This window comes from Ovis aries, chromosome 8, assembly GCF_016772045.2.
Source record: "Ovis aries strain OAR_USU_Benz2616 breed Rambouillet chromosome 8, ARS-UI_Ramb_v3.0, whole genome shotgun sequence".
Lineage (NCBI taxonomy): Eukaryota > Metazoa > Chordata > Mammalia > Artiodactyla > Bovidae > Ovis > Ovis aries.
Genome location: NC_056061.1, coordinates 50068888 through 50094851, shown reverse-complemented (window position 1 = coordinate 50094851; position 25964 = coordinate 50068888). Strand labels below are relative to the sequence as shown.

At 41.4% G+C, this 25964-nt stretch overlaps 2 protein-coding genes across 3 annotated transcripts in view; one reads left to right on the top strand and one right to left on the bottom strand.

The window, feature by feature from the left end:
• Positions 1–739: 739 nt before the first annotated feature.
• Positions 740–1436, bottom strand: LOC101114528 (large ribosomal subunit protein uL16-like). 2 transcript variants are annotated; one of them, XM_012182817.4, is made up of 2 exons: positions 1357–1436; positions 740–1248 (listed from the first exon to the last, which is right to left on the bottom strand). In XM_012182817.4, exons 1-2 carry the CDS (start codon positions 1434–1436, stop codon positions 792–794), a joined length of 537 nt encoding a protein of 178 aa, XP_012038207.2. In that variant the 3' UTR covers positions 740–791. The 2 variants fall into 2 exon arrangements, with proteins under 2 accessions (XP_012038207.2, XP_012038206.2); XM_012182816.4 differs by having other exon boundaries at positions 740–1436.
• A 6817-nt stretch (positions 1437–8253) lies between these two features.
• Positions 8254–25964, top strand: part of ZNF292 (zinc finger protein 292) — a 94355-nt gene continuing 76644 nt past the window's right edge. The window contains exon 1 of the mRNA XM_015097393.3: positions 8254–8437. Within this exon, the coding sequence (XP_014952879.3) occupies positions 8270–8437 (168 nt within the window). The 5' untranslated portion in view covers positions 8254–8269. The remainder of the gene's footprint in view (positions 8438–25964) is intronic.

Below are 25964 nucleotides of genomic sequence, written 5' to 3'. Positions count from 1 at the left end.
CAGCATGCCAGGACTCCCTGTCCTTCACTAACACCCAGAGCTTGCTCAAACTCATATCCATCGAGTCAGTGATGCCATCCAACCATCTCATCCTCTGTCATCCCCTTCTCCTCCCTGCTTCAATCATTCCCAGCATCAGGGTCTTTTCCAATGAGTCAGTCCTTCACATCAAGTGGCCAAAGTATTGGAGTTTCAGCTTCAGCATCAGTCCTTCCAATGAATATTCAGGACTGTTTTCCTTTAGGATGGACTGGTTGGATCTCCTTTTAGTCCAAGGGACTCTCAAGAGTCTTCTCCAACACCACAGTTCAAAAGCATCAATTCTTCAGTGCTCAGCTTTCGTTATAGTCCAACTCTCTTATCCATACATGACCACTGGAAAAACCATAGCTTTTGACTAGACGGACCTTTGTTGGTAAAGTAATGTCTCTGCTTTCTAATATGCTGTCTAGGTTGGTCATAACTTTTCTTCCAAGGAGTAAGTGCCTTTTAATTTCATGGCTTCAGTCACCATCTGCAGTGATTTTGGAGCCCTCCAAAATAAAGTGTCTCACTGTTTCCCCATCTATTTGGCATGAAGTGATGGAACTGGATGCCATGATCTTAGTTTACTGAATATTGAGTTTCAAGCTAACTTTTTCACTCTTCTCTTTCACTTTCATCAGGAGGCTCTTTAGCTCTTCTTCACTTTCTTTTTTTTTGCTTGTTTTAGTTTTTTGTGTGTTTTTTTTTTTTTAACAGGAAATAGCATTTATTGGTGAGCATGATTAAGGACGGGACAGCGCTGATGCTCATGAGTGCAGGGCCCTCCATTTGTCCAGGGGACCATGATTAGAGATGTAATTGACCCCACAGCCATCCGGGATGAGTCGCTTTTCTGCCACAAGGTTTTCAAATTCATTCGTGTTGAACTTGGTAAATCCCCACTTCTTGGAGATGTGGATGTTCTGGCAGCTAGGGAACTTGAACTTTGCCCAGCAGAGGGCTTCAATCACATGGTCCTTGTTCTGCAGCTTGGTGTGGATGGACATTATGACCTGGCCAATGTGGACCCTGGCCACTGTACCCTGGGGCTTTCCAAAGGCACCACACATGCCTGTTTGGAGTCTATTAGCTCCAGCGCAAGACAACATCTTGTTGATGTGGATGACATGAAAGGGGTCAAGCCACACTTGGAGGTGAAAACCATCTTTGCCACAGCTTTTCACCATGTACTTGTTGGCACAAATATGGGCAGCCTCCAGAGCTTCAGAGGAGAGCTGTTCATACTCATATGACACCATGTGGCCAGAGAGTGGGAACTCATCCACTTTGGCCTTCTTACGCCCCAAGTCAAAGATGCAGATCCTAGCATCAGGGACACCTCGGCAGAAGCAGGACTTTGGGTACAGCTTGTTCTTACAATACCCATAACACCGGGCAGGTCGGCGGCCCATGGTGACACCAAGATCTTCAGTGGCATGCCGAAGTGAAAGCACTCTTCTTCACTCTCTGCCATAAGGGTGGTGTCATCTCCGTATCTGAGATTATTGATATTTCTCCTGGCAGTCTTAATTCCAGCTAATGCCTCATCCAGCCCAGCATTTCTCATAATGTATCCTGCATATAATTGAAATAAGCATGGGGACAATATACAGCCCTGACGTACTCCTTTCCCTATTTAGAACCAGTGTGTTGTTACATGTCCACTTCTATTTCTTCTTAACCTGCATAAACATTTCTCAGGAGGCAGGTTAGGTGGTCTGGTATTTCCATCTCTTTAAGAATTTCCACAGTTTGTTGTAATCCACACAGTCAAAGGCTTTGGCATAGTCAATAAAGCAGAAATACATGTTTTTCTGGAACTCTTGTGCTTTTTCAATGGTCCAACAGATGTTGGCAATTTGATTTCTGGCTCCTCTGCCTTTTCTAAAGCCAGCTCGAACATCTGGATATTCACGATTCATGTACTGTTGAAGCCTGGCTTGCAGAATTTTGAGCATTAGTTTATTAGCATGTGAGATAAGTGCAATTGTGCAGTAGTTTGAATATTCTTTGGCATTGTCTTTCTTTGGGATTGGAATGAAAACTGACCTTTTTTAGTCCTGTGGCCACTGCTGAGTTTTCCAGTATGCCAGTTTGCTGGCATATTGAGTGCAGCACTTTCACAGCATTACCTTTTAGGATTTGAAACAGCTCAACTGGAAGTTCATCACCTCCACTAGCTTTGTTCATAGTGATGCTTCCTAAGGTCCACTTGACTTTGCATTCCAGGATGTCTGGCTCTAGGTAAGTGATCACACCATCACAATGTGGTTATCTGGGTCATGAAGATTTTTTTTGTATAGTTCTTCTGTGTATTCTTGCCACCTCTTCTTAACATCTTCTGCTTCGGTTAGGTCTATACCATTTCTGTCCTTTATCGAGCCCATCTTTGCATGAAATGTTCTCTTGGTATATCTAATTTTCTTGACGAGATCTCTAGTCTTTCCCATTCTATTATTTTCCTCTATTTTTTTGCATTGATCACTGAGGAAGGCTTTTCTCTCTCTCCTTGCTATTCTTTGGAACTCTGCATTAAAATGGGTATATCTTTCCTTTTCTCCTTTGCCTTTCACTTCTCTTCTCTCAGCTATTTGTAAGGCCTCCTCAGACAACCATTTTGCCTTTTTGCCTTTCTTTTTCTTGGGAATGGTCATGATCACTGCCTCTGGTACAATACCATGAACCCCCATCCAAAGTTCTTCAGGGACTCAGTCTATCAGATCTAATCCCTTGAATATATTTGTCACTTCCACTGTATAATCATAAGGGATTTTGTTTAGGTCATATCTAAACGCCTAGATAATTCTATTCTTGTCTAGAGAATGGACATAGGAGCCTGGAGGGCTACAGTCCACAAGGTTGCAATGAGCCGGACACAACTGAAGCAACTTAGCCATGTACACAGTGATCAGAGAGGATCATTACTCACTCTGTAAAGTCTAGGATATTTTTGATAATATGAGGATAAGTATAAATCCATTATGTATGACCGCCCAAAATAAATTGAATTTAGTTCAATGGGCATTTATTGACTACTTATTTTTACCTTGAAATGTGTCAAGGAATATTAGAGAAGGGAGCCTGAATATAAGATGCAATCTCTACCCTCAAAGGGCTTGCAGGCTCATGAGCATAGACTGTAATAAAAAGCAAGATAAGGGATTTCAAATCAAAATGCAGTAAATAATAGATTGAAGCTATAGGAGTTTTGAAGGGTGGTTATTTCTGTATGGAAAGTGGGGAGGTGGGGCGCATGTGAGCTAAGAGAAAGCAGAACAAATCAGTCAACTCTACTTTGAAGTGAAGTGAAGTTGCTCAGTCGTGTCCAACTCTTTGTGATCCCATGGACTGTAGCCTACCAGGCTTCTCTGTCTATGGGATCCTCCAGGCAAGAATACTGGAGTGGGTTGCCATTTCTTTCTCCAGGAGATCTTCCGGATCCAGGGATTGAACCCAGGTCTCCCACATTGTAGGCAGACGCTTTACCGTCTGAGCCACCTACTTTGGTGACAGATATACCCAGACTTTACTCCACTACCAAGATAAAGGAAGACTTATCAAGGAACCCTGATTACAGAGGGTGTGGTCAAGAGAGTGGGGATGTGGAGAGAGGAATCATGAGTAAATGAACATTTTTGTAAAGGTGTGATAGAGGGTAAGCACCTAGTGGGACTGATCTGGTCCAGTGTATGAACAGAATATTAAACACTCAAATTGACATTATTATTGTTTTTGTTGTTATATTGAAGAATATACCTGTATGAATCACAGAAATCAGCAAAACTCCTAAGAAGTTGATGTCCTAAAATAGTAAAAGAAACCTGTGCATTTCCAAGTTCATCACACTTTGACAGAGCTGTTTTTAAAAAACCAGATACCACAAAAGTGATATTCTTTGATGGATTTCCAATGAGGTAAAGGAAATGCAATGATTAATACTTAGAAATAAGAAAAAGGCACTTTTTATGTTGCCTTTCTAAAGGCAATGTCTATATTTCTTCTCCGGACAGATGCTGTGAATCAACACAAGCATTCCCTGAGACAGCATAGACCACACTTATGATTTCAAGATTTTATTTTGCTTTATCTTGCAATTTTTTTCACCTAGGTTAATATGTTTGAATAATTGGGGCTCTTATTAAAAGTATTTTTCCTTAGAACGCTATTACTCTTTCTCACCTGCACTGTGCTTTTCCTCGTGGAAAGAAAGACAAATCCAAACAGGCAATACAAATATCCCTCTTCATTAACTACTTTTTTCATTTAAATATATATCCCCTGGAGAGGGAATGGCTATCCACTCCAGTATTCTTGCCTGGAGAATCCCATGGACAGAGGAGCCTGATGGGATATAGTTCATGGGGTGGCAAAGAATCTGACAGGACTGAACACTAACACTTTCACTTTCATTTAAATATATATGCTTTCTTCTTTCTGGGAAGAATTCAAGGACTCGAAGTCCTCCTTTTAAATGCGGGCCCAGCGTTCCCAGTGCCTTTGGCATCATTTCAGTGTGTGGCACAGCACCTGCCTCTTGTTTTCAACTTTGGACTCCATTCTCTGCTCGTCTCATGAAAAATGTTTTCCTCGGCAAAGTGTGGTGTGTTTTCAACCGATGCCTATAGACCTTCAACCCATGCTCTTTCTTTGTGTCTGCACACAATGAGTGATTCCCAGACTCCGGGCGGCGTGGGGTGGGGAGCGGGGGGGATACTTTCTACCGGACCGATCCCCAGACAGACTCCGGCCCTCATCTCAGATTCAGAGGGCGGCCTGTCTGGGGCCTGGCGGCCCAGCCCCTCGGAGAAGAGCAGGTAGAGCCCGCCGGAGACCCAGCAGCCGTGCCCGCGTCCGGGCCTCCGCACGACAGACACTAGCATCCCCGCCGCTCCCTTGAGAGGCTCCAGCATCCCTCGGCCTGGAAGTTCCGGGCGGCCTCGACTCCTGAGCCAGGATCCACACTGGTTCCGCAGCCTCGATCCGCAGGGCTGGGTCGAAGAGCCGCGCCGCCAGATGTCAGGGCTGCGGCTGCTAAGCGCCGGCCTCCGGGCAGCGAGCTCCCGGCCGCGCCCCGGGAGCCCAGCCCCGCCCGAGTGGGGACCGGAGGACACGGCTAGCGGAGCGGATCTGAGGCAACCTCTGCTCGGCTCCAGCCCCATGCACCTTCCCGGCCGCCCCAGGAGAAAGCCGGGGATGGGAGAAAGGGCGGCGGGAGGGCGGCGTGCCCTCCGCCCTCTGCTGCCTGCGGGCTCTCCCTGCGTGCAGGGGCTGTTCTGCGCCCTGGGGGCCTCAGCCCTGAGCCATCCGCCGCGCCCGCCGCAGCCCGGGTGCGGCCTTCTGGCTCTGTTAGCAGGCACAGCCCCGCGCCCTTCCGGCTCCCAGGCTCTGCTATTTCAAGAATTTTAGAGGGGAAAATGTGCACTGGCGAGGTGGGGGCCCACGCAGCCTGGGAAACTCGTGAAGCAGGCTGGCAGGCGCGGCCTGGATGCAGTGACCTCTGTCCCCTAAGGGTCTCCCCAGCTTTGCTGATCGCAGAGGTGGAGTGGGGGGCTTTTTCTGTCTCCCAAATTTACTCTGAAATCGAGCCTCTGGTGAGTGAAAGTCCACATGATTATATCACGTCCATAGCAGTCGCGCTGTGTCCTATATGGGTACGGGGTACCCGCGACGCAGACACTGAGGTCCCCAGAGACGCAGAGTCTCTTGGCCCCAGGGCTTATGCTTGTTTTCTGTATGGAACAGGCCTCCGAATTCCTCCAGGAACGTCTCAGTAAGTAGGGGTGTGTGTGCGTGTGTGTGCAATGATTCCCATGACCTGACAGATGTGTTATAAGACCAAATAGACTTAAGTGCAATAATAGATCGTGTACTTGTAGATACCTTTTAAAATAGATAATGAAATTTCTGCAGTCTTGAAGATCAACTTGTCAAAGCATAGTATTTCCAGTCCTCGTTTAATTAAAAAACTTGCACTTCTGTAGAGATTCGATGGACATTTCTAGCTAGCACCTTTGGAGTTCCAAATTGAATCTCCATTCATTTTCACGATGGAACACTTGTCAGAGGAACTGCCATTGCAGGTCACTCTTCCTCAAAATTGTAAGCTGCCTCCAGGCAGGGAGAGTAAGTACTCAATAAATGATTGTTAAATGATTACACCACCCCCTCCAATCCTTACATTTTCTATAAATTCTAAAGGAGGAATGTAGGAAGGGGTCGGTGGGGATGAAAGATACCAAATAAAAGTGAACGACTTAGTAGTCCAAGCTGGGGCATATTAGCAAGACAGTGATAGTGCTTAGAATCAATTTGTTAATCAAATCTTTTTGGTTTTAGGACTATCATGGGCAGGAAGTGGAACTCATCCACATTCTCTGGCTTTTTTTTTTAGCCAATAAGTGGATACATTTATTTCTTTGGGATATATTTTGCACTCTTCTCTTTTTTTTCTTTCTATATATTAGGTGTGGTGTAAGCCATTATACTTGAAAATATACCTTTGCTGGCCTTTGAAACCTTAGATGTTTTGGATTTACTGATAGCTAATCACATATTTCTCTTTTTATATTTTCACTGGCATCCTACAATAACATACATTGGAGAAATCTGGTTTAGATACCTAAAATACTTCACTTGGGCACATGACCTACAAATACTAAAATCTATTAGCTGCCTTAATTGTTGCTTTTTAGCTCTCAATGATATTTTTGTATCTTTGTTCCTTAGCCTTTGAGTGTACTTCAGACTCTTCTGTTCCTAAGTATCTGAAGAACCTGTGTTGTTAATAGGTAATATCAGCACACACATGCTGTATTTAGCTGATAATCGTTTTCATAAAGGGTTCATTTTGTGCCCACTCATATAATGGCAGTTAAACATTGCCATCACTGATGCATTACAAAACATTCATTCTGGACAACATACTGTCTAGAATGTTTTCTACTAATACTAGAAATCTCTAAACACCTCATCACTATCATTGTTTCTGAAGTCTTTTGTCTAATTTTAGACTACTAAAAAATATTTGTTTTAGCCTGAACTTTAGGCTTACGCACTTGAATTTTTGTACTACTTTTACTGTTTTGTTCAAGTGCCAAGTATCCATTCTTTTCAGGTTGTAAATAAAATATGGTTCAGAATACCATCTCTATTTACAGCTCCAGGAAAAAAAATGCTGTTAAACTTATAACTCTAGATAACCTTATTCTTTTATTTTAGCAATTTTACCTCCGTTGTGATTTTTAATGAAGTCTTTATTGCTTTTTTTTTTTTGACCTACTTTCAAGAGCTTTCATATACAACGTGTTTTCAGTGGTGGTGATTTCTGTAGTGTGTAGGAGAGTCTTAAATCGCGGTGGAACAGATTAGTTGGCTATCATTTATTCCAGAAATGTCTTCGTGGTTTCAAATCACCTGGTTCCAACGTCCACAGTTTCACAGTCTGAAATCTTTCAAGCTCTGCTTTTCATGGGTTTGCTCCGTTCTCTAGACTGAGGACTGACTGGACCTCATTCTGCTGTGATCCAATTGTTATTTTTCTTTGTTGCCTCCACCCCCTAGAGATTGTGTTTCCAAGGGAGAGGCGTTCTTGGGGCTGCAGAAGAGAGTGGGACGAGATCGGGTACCTCAGGCAATAGGAGGAGATCCCTCCTCCGCATCCCGGTGAGAAGTTGGGGACAATTTTGACAGTTCAGTCTCGCTTAGGCTCTCGGGCTTGCGGTCCATGGGTCGGTTTTACCTGCTCCCACTTCCCCTGCCTCTGGCCTGCCTTCGGGCCAATCGCAAATGCAGCCCTCACCCCACCCCACCCAGAGCGCTCCCTCACCCGTTCTCTTGGGGAAGTGGGGCATGTGTCCATAGAAGACTTCGGGGACTGGGGAAAGCCACGCCGGGATCCGGACGCTCGAAAGGGCAGCCCCTCCCTAGGCTTTTCCCCGCGTCGCGGCGCCCACGTGACCGAGAACAGGCCTCCACCGGCCCGCCCCTTTCGTCCGCTGCTGCCCACTTCCCGCTCGCGGTAAGTAAACCGCGGTTTTCCGCACCGCCCAACCCCGCCCTCCTCCTTTCCCCTTCCCTTCACCTCCCTCCGGCTCCCTCGCACCACTCTACCCGCCCCCCATCCTCCCCACCGGGCCCTTTGTACGTGCTCGGCGGCGTGCGAGCGCGCCCGGCACGTGACCCCGCCGAACGTGGCATTGTGTTATCACGTGACCCAGGTGCGTACGCGACGGAGCGGGGTGTGAAGATGGCGGACGAAGAGGCCGAGCAGGAGAGGTTGAGTCGCGGCGGAGGCGGCTGCGCCGCGGAGCTGCAGCGCCTAGGCGAGCGGCTCCAGGAGCTGGAGCGGCAGCTGCGGGAGAGCCGGGTGCCGGCCGTGGAGGCGGCTACGGAGTACTGTCAGCAGCTGTGCCAGGTGAGGGCGCCTGGGGTCCCCTCCCCCTTTCCCCCTGCTAGAGGGGGAAGAGGGCGAGCGAGCGCCTGGCGGCCGAGCGGTGGTCGGTGCTGCCTTGGCATCGTCGGCGCCGCCGCCCGGGCGGGAGCGGCGAGTACCAGGAAGGCGCCTTTGTGTGGCTGCCGTTGTGGCGGTTGTTGTCGGCTGGGGGAAGGGAGTTGTGGTCAGGATGGAAAATCCCCCCTCCTCTTTCCTTCCCCGAACTCGGGACTGCGCGGTCCCCGAGACCAAGAGATGCAGACGGGGAGGTCTGGAGCCCTCCCCGCTGTGGGAGAGGGTAAGCGGGGAATGGAGGCCAGGTTCGCTTCCTCCTCTTATTGTGCACTGGGGATTACCGCGCCCCGCGCCTCTGCGCCCCTGCTTCCCACTCCGATGGGCCTGCGCCCCCACTGGTTTGATTCCTTTGCCTCCGCTAGCTTGCTTTCATCCGTCCCGCCCCCCGGTCCCGTTCTTGCTGTCTCCCGGCCTTTGTTGTTCGAGTTTCGCTTTAGGACTGAAGGGGCCTTTGTTGATGTTCCGAGGAGCAGTCCCCGCCGACCCCTTCTAGCCGGCGAGACGTTCGGGGGTAGGGGGCGGAGGTTGTCCCCTCCTGCCTTTACTTGCTAGGAGCCCCGCTTCCATGGTAAAGGTTGCTCTCCTCGGCGGAGAGAAGCTGTGTGTGTATCCTAGGGTCGAATGTCCCTATGGAGTGGCTTCTCCAGAGTCCGCTTCTCTTTTGCTTTCATCCTTGGAGGAGTGTGCTTTCCTCTCTGCCCTTCCTTCCCCCGTCTACCCACCTCCCTATCACTTGGAGCCGTCCCTGTTTGGTCTCCCGGTGGAACGGAGACGGTTATGTGGACCCGTGCTCAGGTCGGTTTCAGGCCTTACCCTCCTTTTTTTTTTTTTTTTTCAACAAGGACACTGCTTTCCAGTAACTGCGTTCTAACCAGGATTTGGAATGTTAATAGCACTGTTTGCTTGATAGAAATCGAGGAGTTTGTGTCTACATTTGGACTTGATTACATACCCTCCAGTTAAGTTTGAAATTTCAAGGTGCTGCTGCTGGCTATGGTGAAGATTTTGGTTAGATTATTTTCTTGAGGAAGCAAAGGAATTTATACGGGTCGCATTTCGAGTTAGTTTTGAACACATTATAGAGAAGTTGTTTCGGAAAGATACTGAACTTGAGGTGGAACAATGGTGGGCCGTTTTAGCATATCAGAGCCAATCACATTTTCACTTAATTTTTAGCCTCCACGTTCTGAAATCTTTGCAAGATCAGGGATACTTGATCCCATACTCAAAATTCTCCATTGTTGTTTGCACCTTATTGCCACAGATTATTTGATAGTGGTTCATTTTCTTGAAACAAGCAAACTAAAAACGAATTTGTGAGACCGCAAGGTGACTTTCTGGGAATAAATGCAATGTGAAAGCCACCCACTTTAGGTAATACAGGTCTGGTGAATACCTATGGCATAATCAGAGATTATGTCATTCCTTTAAATCCTAGGTTTAAAGAACTGTTGAAATTTACTAATCTCACTATCCTGACTGTAACCACTCATTCCTAATTGGCCTTGTAGATATTAAAGTTTATCTTAGATTTTTTGTTTTAAAAAGCCACAAAACTTTAGTAAGATATGCATAAAAGGAGCTCTTTCATTTGTAAGTGAAGTTAGCTTTTTAGTCCGTGAAAAGTGTATCTTTGCTGAAAGACATTTTTCAGGTAACAGTTTCCACTGATGGATTTAAGGCTGATTACTGTAAATACTCTAGACCAGCTGTAATTATAAGCAGAATTAATATTTCTGGGAAAGTGAAGTCTCATGCAAGTTGTCTTCATCTGGAGGGTGTGCAACATAGATAGTTGTCACTTTAAAATGATTTTTAATGTATGAAGCAGTCTTCCTTTTTTGTCAACATGAAAGTAATTTCTTGTAGCAGTTTTAAGTGTTCAGTCTTACAACATGTACATTGTTTTTACTGACCAGTGCTACTTGAAATAGTAATAAAACAAATGTTGGGTTGGTAACTTTCAAAAAGAATGAAGTATTGCAAGCACTAAAATCCCACAATAATGTAACTACATTTAAAAGTGATCTCCGTTATTTGAATATGAGGGTGTATCTGATGTTTCAGATCCGCTATAGAACATTTTCTATATGTATGTGTGTGTATACATTTAGTTACCTATTTGGTCTTGCCAGATGGGAGGTAACTGGAAACAATTGTTTCTTTAAAATTGTATCATAGCCATTGTTACTTAACATTTCAGATAGGAATTGCCAGCAATGGTTAACAAACAATTACAGAATTTATTAGAGCGGTCTAAAAACAGTGCTAGAAATACTAGGAGCTAGAAATTGCATCTACCTTTATTATTTAGCTTTTTCTATCTGAGGTTTCCTTGTAAAACTGGGATATTCACATGCTTCAGGAAGGCAGAGATGAATAAATATTTCTCAGAGTTAGGGTGCTTCAGAGTTAACATTCTGTAAGTGTTGATGCTTAGTGCTTGTGTAATCCTCATTGTTGCATTTATTTTAAAATATGAGTTAGTTTATATCCCGGATTTTTTTTACCTCAACAAAAGGTGAATTCTGGAGAATGAAATGAAACCAACAGAAATAAAGTTGCTTACTCTTTTCTGTTATAGATTTTTCTTTCTTTTTGAATGAGGTATAGGAGAGTAACAGATTTCTTGAGTTCTGAGAAGAACTCTTTCATTTCTAAAATAGAAATGAAAAAATGTTTACATTTTTCTTATTGTTAACAGTATTGTTTTGCTCTTTATATTGGTTTGCTTCCTGGAAGCATGCCTCACTTTTTCATGAGCATTTGCTTTAAGCTTGAAAGGAAAAGGAGGGGAAGGTGGTAGAGGATGGGCACATGGGAGTGTCTGTAAAGAAAAATCTTAGATTTCTTTATATAAGCTAGTTGTAATCTGGATAATGCTTACTTTTTAAAAAACCAAATTAGAATAAAAATATCTGTATCATCATTATATATAAAAACTGATTGTAGTTGGGACTTGGGATTCTCTATTGTGATTAGACTAGACCAGCATTCACTCACACATTCAGCATTATTATTGAATACCTGTACCATGGACCAGGCAACCATGAGTGTGGTCCTTGGTCACAAGGATTCTCCGGTCTCTGGAGAAAGACAGACAAATGATTGCAGCAAAGTGTGATTTATATCTTTTATAGGGAACACTGTTTATTTGGAAGTTTCAGCAGAAGCATTCCAGTAGAAGAATTGTTCTGAAAGGATTTTAAAATGACTGTTCATTTAAAAAGTTATGCCGTTGTAATAGTTGAAGAATGAGTTGTTGGAGCATGGTGTTTGTTGACAGCATTATATGCTGGACTGGATGACTGCTTGATGAATAATGACTTTTTTGGTTATTATCAAAACTGATTACCATTTTTTAAATTTTTAAAAAATATTTTTTATTTGTTTGGCTGTGCCGGATTCAGTTGTGATACAAGATCTTCAATCTTCATTGCTACATGTGGGATACTTAGTTGTGGCATGCAGGATCTAGTTCTTGAATTGGGAGAGTGGAATCTTAGCCAGCGGACCACCAGGGAAGTCCCTAATAATTATTTTAAATGGTGGAATTGCTGTTGTGGAAATTCAGTTGCATATCATACACACACACACACACACACACACACACACACACACACACACACACATCTCATACCTTTGTTCGTACCATAATTCATATAAGCAGTGCTTCTCAACTAGGCATAGTGCTTTTTCCCACTACATTTCTCTCTTCAAGGACATTTGGAAATATGTGGGGTCAGTTGTTTGGTTGCTCCAGTGACTGGGGTTGTGATAACTGGCATTTAGTGCTCATGGGCCATGGATGCTATGTTTTCTGAAGTCAGCAGGACAGTTGCACACCATTGAAATGTACTGCTTTGCCTAAAGACCCACAGTGCCCTTCTGAGAAACAGTGGCAAGAAAGAAAAGGAATATATTAATGTTTTTGGTTGTCATGTTCTTTTTACATTAATATATAGGTATATTGGGCTTCCCTGCTGGCTCAGACAATAAAGAAACCACTTGCAATGCTGGAGACCTGGGTTTGATCCCTGGATTGGGACGATCTCCTGAAGGAGGGCATGGCAACCCACTCCAGTATTCTTGCCTGGACAGTCCCCCATGGACAGAGGAGCCTGGCAGGCTACAGTCCACAGGGTTGCAGAGTCAGATATGACGGAGCAACTAGGCGCATAGGTATATTAAGAGATGTAGTTAATCTGGAACAGATCCAGGCCAGTGCTTTTTGACCATTGTGTAAATGCACACTGAGCTTCAGTGCACGTTGAACGTGAGCATTTCTACTTTCTTAGCAGAAATTACAAGCAATTACTTAATTACTCAAACAATTCACTTTTACTAGGTTAAAAAGGGTGGCAAATTCAGCATACTTAGTTGACCTGATTAAAGCAGAGATTTGACCTTTTGATATCACTGAAATTCTGTGCTTATAAGAAGATACAAGAGACTAATAAGATGTAAACGAATAAGAAGATTTAAATATCACTTTAGGTACATCCTTGGCGGTCCAGTGCTTAGATTTCTGCTTCTACTGCAGGGGGCGTGAGAGTCAATCCTTGGTTTCACAGGTGAGCTAGGATCTCACATGCCAAGTGGCAAAGCATTGTTCCCTCCTCACCCCAACCCCCTGGAAAAGAAAAGATTTAAGTGTCACTTCAAGATGACAGTTGAAAAGACTCAAAAGCTGTGTATCACTAACATACTTGCTTTATTTTTTATTCTCTTTTTAAATTGAAAATGTGGTATGTTAAAATGATTTTTTAAAAGACAAACGCTGAAAACTTGATCTCCTTCCCACCCTAGGTGTCCAGTCACCTTCCACAAAGACAGTCCCTTAATAGTATTTTAAGGATCTTTCCAGAAATGCCATTTACTCTTTTAAGAAAAAATTTAAAAATGAGGGCATAGTGTACAGTGCCTCTTTGTTTCACCACCCGCCCCCCAAAAAAAGATATCTGAGAGCATTTTGTAGCTGCACGTGTAAACCTGTGGCTTTCTGTTTTAAATTGTATATTGATTCTAGTCTGTGTCTTATTCAGTTAATTGTTGGTGATTATTTAAAAGAATAATTTAATTTCATGTGCAGTAGTTTCAGTAGAATTCAAAATAGGTAGTAAGCACATCAGCCTGGGGTATCAGAAGGCTTTATTGAAGAGATGGGATTTGACTTAGACCTTAATGCCTTTATTAACTATGTTTAGTGCCTTATTGGTGTAAGAAACAAAAATGAAATTAAAACCATTGAGAGCTACTAAGTTAAAATTGTGCAGTTACAGTATATCTTTGTATATGTTTCTTTCATCTATTTGATACAAGTTGATTCTTTTGTCTGCATGTTATGCTTCTTTTTAATTGTAGTGGCAAGAATTTTGAAAATTCTTAAACTTCTTGAGAAACCAGACTTGACTGTTACAGACTATCTTAAGTTAATTTGTAGGTCACTTCAAATCAGAAGAAAAGATGGCTTGCTTGTTAATTAGTGATAATTACTTTAGGTATTGAGGGAGTAATAAGTCATTTAAACTTCAAAAGTTTAGGTAATGCTCAGGGGAAATAATTTAAGTGTTCATAATTAGAATGATTGCATGCTAGAGACATTAAATTCCGCTTTCCAGAATATACTTTTACCAGGTTTAGCAAAGGAAAGCTTTACCAAATTTTGCTTGTCTCCTTCTTAACACTTCTTGGTCCTAACTTAAAATGGGGGAAGGGAAGATGTATTCTGCAATTGCCATTCATAATATTTTATATTACTAACCTGCAAAACCAAGGATTTTTGAAAATATATGGTCTTAACTATGAAACTGCTGCTGTACTTATTTTCCTTGAGATTCTGTCAGAGTTGAGAAATTACCTTATTTTTCTCAACTCCCACACAAATTCAGTTCATAAAATTAACCAACCAATATGTGAGTAGCCTTGCTTCTAAAATGGAAAGTTACTTATTATTAATGTGTTTGTCAGATACCCTGTGTAACTTTTAACTATGTATTTTCCAGGAGAATCTCTTGATTCATTGTTTCTCTTAGCATTTAGAGTTGCACAGTGTACCTCATTAGAAAAAATGTTACCTTTCCCACCTTACCTATATTTAGCCAAGATTTTTTAAAATTCAATCAAATATGTATATAGTTTTAAATTTATTTTAAACAAATATTTAAATTCCTCTTATATAGGAGCACTAAGAGAGCTATGGAGACTTGCAACATAGAGTTTATAAAATCTGGCACATATATTCATAGTTAAGCAAGTAATACTATTAGTAAAGTACCTGGTGATACAGTAAATAGAGTGTGAATTAAGAAAAACTAGAGCATTTTGAAATTACTTAAATTAGCTAAAAATTGAACAGGAAAGGAAAGCACTGTTTACATTGGGTCTTAAATGTGGGTAACTAGTGTTAGAAGGATGAGAATAAACCTCAGAAAACTGGAACAACTTTGGCATCTTGGAGAAAACGTCAGGGGCTGAGATGAAAAATAGGATGGAAAAGGTAGATTAGAACCAGCTTAAGGGTGTAAGATCCAAGCCAAGGAATTTTAACTGATCTTGTAAGTGTAGATGATATATGGTTACCATTTCCTGAAGACTTGTGCATCCAAGTTTGTGGTCCTGGCATATTTAGAAGTTCAGAATCTTACAGCCTTTGTTTTTTCTTGAAATACCCCGTATCAGTTAATGCCAGGTAACTACTCAAATACAGTGGCTCTAAAAGAGTAGCCTTTTTTTTTTTTATTACTGTTATCAAGTTTATGGGTCTGATGGATAGTTCTGCAGTCAGCTGGTTGGTTGTCTGAACTGAATGATCCCAGATGATCCCACTCATGTCTTGTGGTTGGTGGTTTGGTTGAGGAGTCCCAGTTAAGTTGGCCCGTCTCTGCTTCACTCTTACCCTCTACCCTCTAGTGAGGTAGCCTGAATTTCTTCACTTTGCAGCAGGAATGCCAGTTCCCTCGAACAGCTGTTTTCCAAGCTTCTGATTGTATCATGACCCACTGGTTCAACAAGTAGTCAAAATCAGCCTCTTTGTGGGTATAGGGAGATGTGGTTTTCCAGGGACCAATTTTATAACAATCTGTGACATATCCTGATGGTGTAATCACTCACCTAGAGCCAGACATCCTGGAATGTGAAGTCAAGTGGACCTTAGGAAGCATCACTACAAACAAAGCTAGTGAGGTGATGGAATTCCAGTTGAGCTATTTCACATCCTAAAAGATGGCGCTGTGAAAGTGCTGCACTCAATATGCCGGCAGATTTGGCAAACTCAGCAGTGGCCATAGGACTGGAAAAGGTCAGTTTTCTTTCTAATCCCAAAGAAAGACAGTGCCAAAGAATGTTCAAACTACCACACAATTGCACTCATCTCACATGCTAGCAAAATGATGCTCAAAATTCTCCAAGCCAGACTTTAACAGTACATGAACTGTGAACTTCCAGATGTTCAAGCTGGTTTTAGAAAAGGCAGAGGAACCAGAGATCAAATTGCCAACATCTGTTGGATCATCGAAAAAGCAAGAAAGTTCCAGGAAAAAAAATCTATTTCTGCTTTATTGACTATACCAAAGCCTTTGACTGTGTGGATCACAACAAACTGGAAAACTCTTCAAGAGATGGGAATACCAGATTACCTGACCTGCCTCCTGAGAAATCCTTATGCAGGTCAAGAAGCAATAGAACTAGACTTGGAACAACAGACTGGTTCCAAATCGGGAAAGGAGTACATCAAGGCTGTATATTGTCACCCTGCTTATTTAACCTATATGCAGAGCACATCATGAGAAACACTGGACTGGAAGAAACACAAGCTGGAATCAAGACTGTCAGGGTCAATAACCTCAGATATGCAGATGACATCACGCTTATAGCAGAAAGCAAAGAAAAACTAAAGAGCCTCCTGATGAAAGAGAGAGTGAAAAGTTGGCTTAAAATTCAACATTCAGAAAACTAAGATCATGGCATCTGGTCCTATCACTTCATGGCAAGTAGATGGGGAAACAGTGGAAACAGTGACAGATTTTATTTTGTGGGGCTCCCAAATCACTGCAGATAGTGACTGCAGCCATAAAATTGAAAGACGCTTGCTCCTTGGAAGAAAAGTTATGACCAACCTAGATAGCTTATTAAAAAACATAAACATTACTTTGCCAACAAAGGTCCATCTAGTCAAAGCTATGGTTTTTCCAGTAGTCATCTATGTATGTGAGAGTTGGACCCTAAAGAAAGCTGAGTGCCAAAGAATTGATACTTTCGAACTGTGGTGTTGGAGATGACTCTTGAGAGTCCCTTGGACAGCAAGGAGATCAGGTAGTCCATCCAACAGGAAATCAGTCTTGAATATTCATTGGAAGGACTGATGCTGAAGCTGAAACTCCAATACTTTGGCCATTTGATGCGAAGGACTGACTAATTAGAAAAGACCCTGATGCTGGGAAAGATTGAAGGCAGGAGGAGAAGGGGATGACAGAGGATGAGATGGTTGGATGGCATCGCTGACTCAATGGACATGAGTTTTAGTAAGCTCTGGGAGTTGGTGATGGACAGGGAGGCCTGGCACTGTGCAGTCAGTGGGGTTGCAAAGAGTTGGACATGACTGAGCAACTGCATTGAACTGAACGACATATCCCACTTGCGTTTATTCTTCTTTGCAATTCCGGGCACTTTTATGGGTCAGAATTTTATTCTGTATAGCTTCACCTCTGCTTGCTTCTCGCATATATTCTGTGATATTCAAAGATATTCAAAGATTATTAGATTTTCAAATCATATCTAATTGCCCCTTTGCTCTCTGTTTGGCCAAAAGCATTTCATTCCTGCTTTCTGATCTCAGTCTCCAAATATAAAGGCGTCCCACCCCATCATTGTACCTTTGAAAAATTTATGGAACAACCTCTCATTTCCCATGGTTCTTTACCCTAACGTTAAACCTAGTCTGTATTTGGTGTCTTGTGTTGTCTCTCTGCCTTACACAATTTAATAATAGCAGTATAGTTCTTGTCCTAATGTTTGAACTTATTTTTTCTTAACTGATAAACTTCTTTTAACCTGTCATTCAGTTTGTGAAATTCTCCCGACATCCTGCTTTTAACCTTCTACCTCAGTGACAGTCCAGTACTCATGACAGTTTTTTTCAAGTTGGTCTTTGCAGAAACTCAAGAGTGTAGATAGAGTTACTCAGCTCAGAGTAAGATGTAACTTTTTTTACTTCACCACTTAGTTGTCCACTGAAACAAGATTGGCAGACAGAAATACTTACCTTTACTATGTGTGATGCATTCTGTATTCATTTATTATTTTTTTAAAGCTGCTGTTGATTTTGTTATCCGCTAATTCATCATAACCAACAAATTGGAAAACACTACTTTCAGGAAATTACTGGGCACAATTCACTAATAAGCACAAACCCAGGTAGCCCTTTGTTGTAAGGTGGCCTTCTAGTCTAGTTGATTCAGAACATGCATATATTTTTATTTTTGAGGAGCATCAAAATTAAAGTATAATTTAAAATTTCTTGTAATGAATGCTAAAAACCCAGCATTATGTCCAGGGAATCAATTTGAGAAATGTTGGTACATAGGCTCAGATCCACATTGAAGCTTGAGCCTGTGATCTCCATGCTTTGTTACTACTTTTTTTCACACTTTCACTATTCACCAGGAATTTTCTGCTCCATCTAAATTGTTCATTCTTCATTTTACTGCTTTTGTGACTTTGTTCAAAGGAGCAGTGTTATGCAGTGAAAAGTCAGATGTCTTTGAGTTCAAATAGGAGATCTACAACAATCCGCACAAGGTTTTAGCTCATACTTTGGGATGAGGATGAAGCTTGGCATTAGAGACTAGACTGAACAGATTGAAGAGGAAAAAAATAAATGTTCAAAGCAGGCACTATTAGATGCTTTACTAACAGTGAATTGTTTAATCTGAAGACCTATGAGGTCATAGGATTAAGAACTGTTTACTCTGTTTAAATGTTTGTTTACCCAAATTGCCTCTTAAGATCTCATCTTTGCCATATAATGCTTGTTCATTATGACATTGATTTATCAGAAAATGTTCAGTGTTGTCAGGCATTTGTTTAGGAAGACTGAACTATGTGGATAAATGGTCAAAATGAAGCAGTTCTTTACAACATGATTTTCAAATATATGGATAATGTATTCGTGTGGAAGATTTGGCATCCTTATTGATGCCTGACATATAGGCAGTGTTACAGTGTGTGTTCAGTTACCTAGTCATGTCCAACTGTTTGCAACCCCATGGACTGCAGCATACCAGGCCTCCCTGTCCCCTCACCATCTCCAGAGGTTTGGTAGGCAATGTTATTTATGTTCTAAGTTTATTACTCCTAGATACAAGCTTTATTTACTTTTTTTTTTTTTAAACTTATTTATTTATTTGGCCAGATCGGGTCTTAGTTTTAGCATGTGGGATCTTAGGGCATTGGGGCTCAGTAGCTGTCATGTGGCCTTCATTGCTCTGCGGCATGTAGGCTCCTAGATCAAATCTGAGTCCCCTGCATTGGAAGCGAAGAGTCTTAACCACGGGGCTGCTAGGGAAGTCCCAGATTTTACATTTAGAGAGAGGTAATCTAAATTAAAAAATAATAATCAATTAATTTGGTTGTCATTCCGATTAGTTTGGGGGTGTTTGTTTGGCCTCTTAGCTGCTGACCAGGGATTGAACCCACATGCCCCAGTCAGTATCCCCCCCACCCCTGCTATGAAAGTGCTGAACGCTAACCACTGGACTGCCAGGGAACTCCCCTAATCAGTTCTGTAGAGAGATTGGAAAGCTAGCGTAACAAATATTTAAATTAAGTCCTGTAGTAATTTTGACTTACAAGAGTTAATGAAGCAGATATTTGTGATTTTGAGAGAAATTTATTTCCAGTAAATCAGGGTGGTTGTGTTTGCTTCTTCTTTTAGATTAGCCATTATTGTCACAAGCAGGCATTTAGCATTTTTACTTGTATAAAATAAATAGCTTACATTTTGTGTTTTCTAGATAAACGTACGTATTCTTGATCATTTCCTAATTTCTGTAAATATAAGAAGTCCCATTTAACATAAACTTGAAAACATCATTATACACTTAATTCAAAAGCATGAGTATTTTTGTCAGTTTATAGCCTGAAAAGTGTAGATTTTTATTTTCTGAACAAAACTTGCACTAGATTATATTTCAAAAGAATAAAACATGAAGCTTAATAGAATACCTATTAAAAATTAATGGGCTTTCCAGGTGGCTCAGTGGTAAAGAATCCACTGGTCAGTGCTGGAGACGCAGGTTCAATCCCTGGGTTGGGAAGATCCCCTGAGTTGTTGTTCAGTTGGTCATTCATGTCTGACTCTTTGCAACCCCATGAACTGCAGCATGGCAGGCCTCCCTGTTCTTCACCAGCTCCCAGAGGTTGCTCAAACTAATGTCCATTGAGTCACTGATGCCATTCAACCATCTCATCCTCTGTTGTTCCTTTCTCCCCCTGCCTTCAATCTTTCCCAGCATCAGGGTCTTTTCCAGTGAATTGAGTCTTCGCATCAGGTGCCCAAAGTATTGGAGGTTTAGCCTCAGCATCCCTCCCTCCAATGGATATTCAGGGTTGATTTTCTTTAGGATTGACTGGTTTGATCCCTTACAGTCCAAGGGACTCTAAAGTGTCTTCTCCAACACCACAGTTCAAAAGTACCAATTCTTCGGCACTCAGCCTTCTTTATGGTCCAACTCTAACCATCCATACATGACTACCGGAAAAACCATAGCTTTGACTAGACAGACCTTTGTCAGTTCCCTGAGTAGGAGGTGACAATTCACTACAGTTGCCTGGAGAATCCCTATGGACAGAGGAGCCTGGCAGGCTACAATCCATGGGGTTGCAAAGCATTGGACACAAGTGAGCACAAGCATGACTTAAAATTGATGCTTAAGTAGTTTGTATCTGTAACTTGCCATGACTTATCCACTGCATAGTTATATAACTGTATTTTGAATCTTTTTAGGGAAAATTTTTTTAAAAACTGCCAGACTAAAATGAGATATTGCAGATAGCATAACAGACAGTGTGAGTAAAATTTATGTCCTCAAACAAATTGATCATGAAGCTCATCGTCAGCATGAAGATATTTTATAGGAAGAATATCTGAGTGCCTGTAGGAAGAGTATCTGAATGCTTGTCATAAACTACTGCTTCTTAGTAATTCAGGATTAACCGTAGTAGTATGTAAAGTTGAATATGTTGGCAAGAAATGAGTCAGACTTAGTATATTTAGTATTGTGACCTATTTAGTATTTCTGAAAAGGCAACCTGATGTTGTACATGCTACCTAAAGAGAAATTACTAACACCCAAAAAGACCTTTGAGGATTTACCTATCTTGAATGAAAACATTTATAGTGTTTGGTACCCCCCTCTCCCCAGAATCATCTTTTGTTTTACTTGATAGGAAAACCTACCCTCTAGATTCTTTCACATATACTTTGCTTGACAGCCCATTAGATACTGTGAATTTAAGTATTGGAAGTCTAAGGATGTTGATTTTAATTTTCATAAAAATTGTTTATTGTGACCCTTGAGATGCTACCTATGACTTTCCTGTTTCTTTATCCTTGAAATTGAAATGCTATAGACTTTTGTTGGTTGTTACAAGAATTGATCAAAGGCATGATTATGTAAGGTGATTGTTGTCATATAAAGTAACATTTTAATTTACACTTTGGAAACACCTTTTGATGTTTTATATATGATAGTGATCTAGCATAATTTTTTTGCATTAATACTATCATTTTTCAAGTCATCTATTATCACTCTGAAAATGGCATTAGATTGCTGATTTACCAACTTGGTTGAAGCCTACGTTTTAGAGAACGCAGGATTAGATTTTATAATAACTCATGAAAGATCTTTTTGTCTTTGGAGAAGGGATACATATTACTCAATGTGTGTGAATATGCCAGAAGAAGATTATTGACTTTGCAATTAATATCTTTCCTTTGTCCAAAATTGTAAAACTGGGATTTGAGAGGCTGGCATGAGAGAATCTAGTATTACCTAATAACCAAAAGTATAGATTTTAAACTGTGATTTGAATTCCAGCTCTCTTACTTCTGTGGGACTTCAAGCTTGGTTTTGTGCCTGTGTCCTCATCTCTAGACTAGAAGTAAGAATAACATCTACCTTAAAGATGCTGTGATTAAGATACAATATATGTTGGGCTTTGCATATCATGATGCTGGAAGCACACAGCAAACATTAGCTGTTATTAACAATACATTTACAAGGATGAGATCTGAAACTTTCCCTCATAAAAGAATATTTTTCTGTTGCCAAGTCAGGTCTGACTCTTTGTGACCCCATAAGAGAATATTAATCTTAGTAGAATACTCGTTAGCTTCTTCTCTAGTGGTTTTCAAACTTAAGAAATGAGGGAACTCCCTTTTCCTTCTAAAGTCTGACTTGAAATCTAGATGAGTAAAACAGAAAAGCTACCGCTGCAGAACAGTTTGGTAAGTGTAAGAATAATGTAGAAAATTAATAACACTGTTGCCAGAGATTGTAAAGGGAGTTCAAGCATTGTTCTCTTCAGATGTTAGTTTCTTCTCCGATGGTTCTTTTTTCTTTTCCTTTATTCTACTGCTGCTCTACACTCTTCCAAAAGAGAATGAATGATCTTGTCTTAGAGGTATTAACAAAGCCATCAATGAAGTAATATATTGTATTTAATTTTTCCACACTAAATAAACTCATTTTTTGGCACTTCAGATTTAAAATATATTTACTTCTCTGGAAGCAGGGCACTGATGTAAGTATGTCTAAGTAGAGAAACTGTATTTTATCAGAGAAACAGTAAATGTTAAATAATTGTGAAACTTGCACATGGAACAGCCCCACAGGTATACTCAGTGTTTATGTTTAATTCTTTCTGAAAATTTATATTTATATTCCCTCAAATTTCATATTTTTCTCTAAATCATTTATTTTCTTCCTTGGATTTGTGAAGAAGTGACTGTTACCTGGCAAGTGGATCTTTTTTATCTGTGGCCTTCTCAGATAACCTTTCTACTAACCCTAATCCTTGCTCCAGACTGGATGGTCTTTTCACCTGTGCATCTTCTCAGAGAACCTTTCCACTTTCCTATTCCTTTACATTTTTCTTTCCATCATTTCTCTCCTTTAGCTTATAGAGATGTGTGTGTGTCTTTCTTGCCTTGTTGCTTTGTTGATCATGTCTTCGGATTGTCTTCCCTTTTTCTAACCCCTTCTCTCCACATATGAGATGTCTCCTATTCTAAAATTTATTTTCTTTTTAATTTTTAACTGGAGGGTAATTGCTTTATAATGTTGCGTTGGTTTCTGCCATACAACAGTACCTATTAGCTGAAAGTATCCATGAAATTAAAAGACACTTAATCCTTGGATGGAAAGTTATAACCAACCTAGATAACATTAAAAAACTGAGACATTACTTTGCCAACAAAGGTCCGTCTAGTCAAGGCTATGGTTTTTCCAGTGGTCATGTACGAATGTGAGAGTTGGACTGTGAAGAAAGCTGAGCGCCAAAGAATTGATGGTTTTGAACTGTGGTATTAGAGAAGACTTGAGAGTCCCTTGAACTGCAAGGAGATCCAACCAGTCCATTCTAAAGGAGATCAGCCCTGGGTGTCCATTGGAAGGACTGATGCTGAAGCTGAAACTCCAATACTTTGGTCACCTCATGCTAAGAGTTGACTCATTGGAAAAGACTCTGATGCTGGGAGGGATTGGAGGCAGGAGGAGAAGGGGACGACAGAGGATGAGAAGACTGGATGGCATCACCAACTCGATGGACATGAGTTTGAGTGAACTCTGGGAGTTGTTGATGGACAGGGAGGCCTGGCGTGCTGAGATTCATGGGGTCGCAAAGAGTCGGACACGACTGAGCGACTGAACTGAACTGAACAATATATAAAACCTCTCCCTCTTGAGCCTCCCCCTGCACCCACCACCAACCCATTCATCTAGGTCATCACAGAGTGCCGGGCGGGGCTCCCTGTGTTAAGATCCCCACTAGCTGTCTGTTTTGCACATTGTAATGTGTTTATGTCAGTGCCACTTGATTCGTCTCACCCTCTCATTCCCCTGCTGTGTCCACAAGTCCATTCTCCTTGTTTGTGTCTCTATTCCTGCCCTGCAAATAGGTTCATCAGTACCATTTTAAAATGTATTTCTTTAACTCTTGTTTTCTAGTCTTTCCTGCCAGGCTTCTTGGGAAAAGTACCCCATATGTTGTCTTTTGAAAATTCTCTTTAGAAGGTCATTTGCTTGGCATATTTGTAATACTTTATTTAGACCCAAGTAGCAATCCAGCAACTTAGACTATTTCATATGCCTGCACGTTGTGTTTAAAAAAATTTAATTGTCAACATTTTAAAAATCATAAGCTTTCATGTTGACATGAGAATGTTTGATTTCTCCTGGAAAATCAGAAAATTGGGTAATATTGGACCCATTCGTGGCTACAAGCTGAAGTGATGCTTGCTCAGCCTCTGTTAACATTTTAAAATGTTTGACCCCATCTTAAGTTGCTCTCCCTTCAATTTATTTACACTGTTCTTCCTTTCATCTGCTGGAAATGCATGGTCATTGTTAGCTAATATTAATATATTAGTATTTAAGAGGACTAGACCCAGCATTTCTGAACATTTTTGTGGCATTTCTTCAGTGTTCTTTTCTTCCTTTCACTCTTCATTGGTGACCCTCATTTTTCCCACCTCATCATCATGCCTGAGACAGGACACTAATCAGAAGGTGGCTTATGTGCCCTAGTTGATAATCTGTGCTTTACATACTCATCTTCAGCAGGTATCCACTGTGACAGCATCCCCTGTTGCTCTGGATGCGATTTTCTCTTAGGCCTTGCCACTCTTCTTAGCTCTTGCTGTCTGTTCCCAGCCCCCTGGGAGTTTCTGTTCCTCCCGGGAGTTCAGTAGGTACTCTTTTTGTGTGTTTTTTTTTTCCTTTTTATTTGTTTACTTATTTATTTCTGGCAGTGCTCAGTCTTTGCTGCCGCACTGGCTTTTCTCTAGTTGCACAGATCGGGGGCTACTCTCTGGGTGCGGTGCTTGGGCTTCTCATTGTGGTGGCTTCTCGTTGCAGAGCAGAGTCTCTAGGGTGCCTGAGCTTCAGCAGTTGTGGCTCCCACCTTTGGAGCACAGGCTCAGGAATTGTGGCGCACAGGCTTAGTTTCTCCTTGGCATGTGGGATCCTTCCTGATCAGGGATTGACCCATGTCTCCCGTATTGGCAGGTGGATTCTTTACCACCGAGCCATCAGGGTGGCCCCAAGTTGGTATTTCTAATTAAACAAGTCTGAAATTGAACCCATTCATGCTCCTCTCCACTCCCCCACCCCCTACCAAAAGAAAGACTGATGGTATTGGTGTCACTGCTCCCCTCCCCCTCAAACTTAGGTTTTGAAACCTTGAGTCATTTTGAACTCCTCCTTTGACCTCCTCAGCCCAGTCACTGAGTTCTGTTAATTTTATACACACACTGTTTCTTGTATCCTTTTCTGGTTATGTCTGATATACTATTAGTAACCACTTAGTTTCTTATAACAGAAAAAACCCAACAGAGGTTTTTTCCATGAAGGTACTTTTCTGTCCATTCACTTCGCTAATCTGTTTTCTACATTGTCATTATGTTATCCTTTCAAAGCATGGATATCATATTTTTAAAGACTTTTAGAAGGGTAACACAGTGTGGAAGAGTTTAGACACCACGAATTGAAATCCCAGCTCCGCTGTTTACTGGCTATGGGTTCAGTTGCTTAACCTGTTAAATGAGGATAGTTGGATTGTGAGGCATCAGCACAGGACCCATCTCATTAACAAGCATCACATAAACTGCTCTTCCATGAAAAATAAAATTCAAGCTCATTAGCCGTGCATTCAAGGACTGTCATGATCTGGCACCTAGCATGCCAGCCCTGACTGGCAGCCATATCTTATTTCTTTTTTAGGTAAAGCCTTAAGAGTTTATAGTCTGTTCTTTTACTACAGTTTACATAACTTCCCTCACCTCTGTGCTTTGGCTTTAGCTTTCCCCTTTAGTGTTTCCTTCTTTTATCAGCTCCATTTCTCCGTATTTTTTCTCTTCAATCTTATCAGATTGTTAGTTATTATTATAGTTTTCACGGGGCTTTCCTGTACTTATAAATGGATTTAATGATATATTCCCTATCCTTTTTTAATGAACTGTGTGTGCTTTTCTGACTTTTTATCATAGGTTTTCCATATTAACATTGTGGTTGTTGCTTCATCCTCTCCCCAAATTGGAGCTCCTTAAAAGCAGGGGCTATGCCTTATTTTACTGAAGCAGAAGTGGTTAAATCTGTTGAATGATTGTCTCCTCTTTTGTTTTCTTGAATAGGTTGGTTTAAATTGTGGGTTGAAT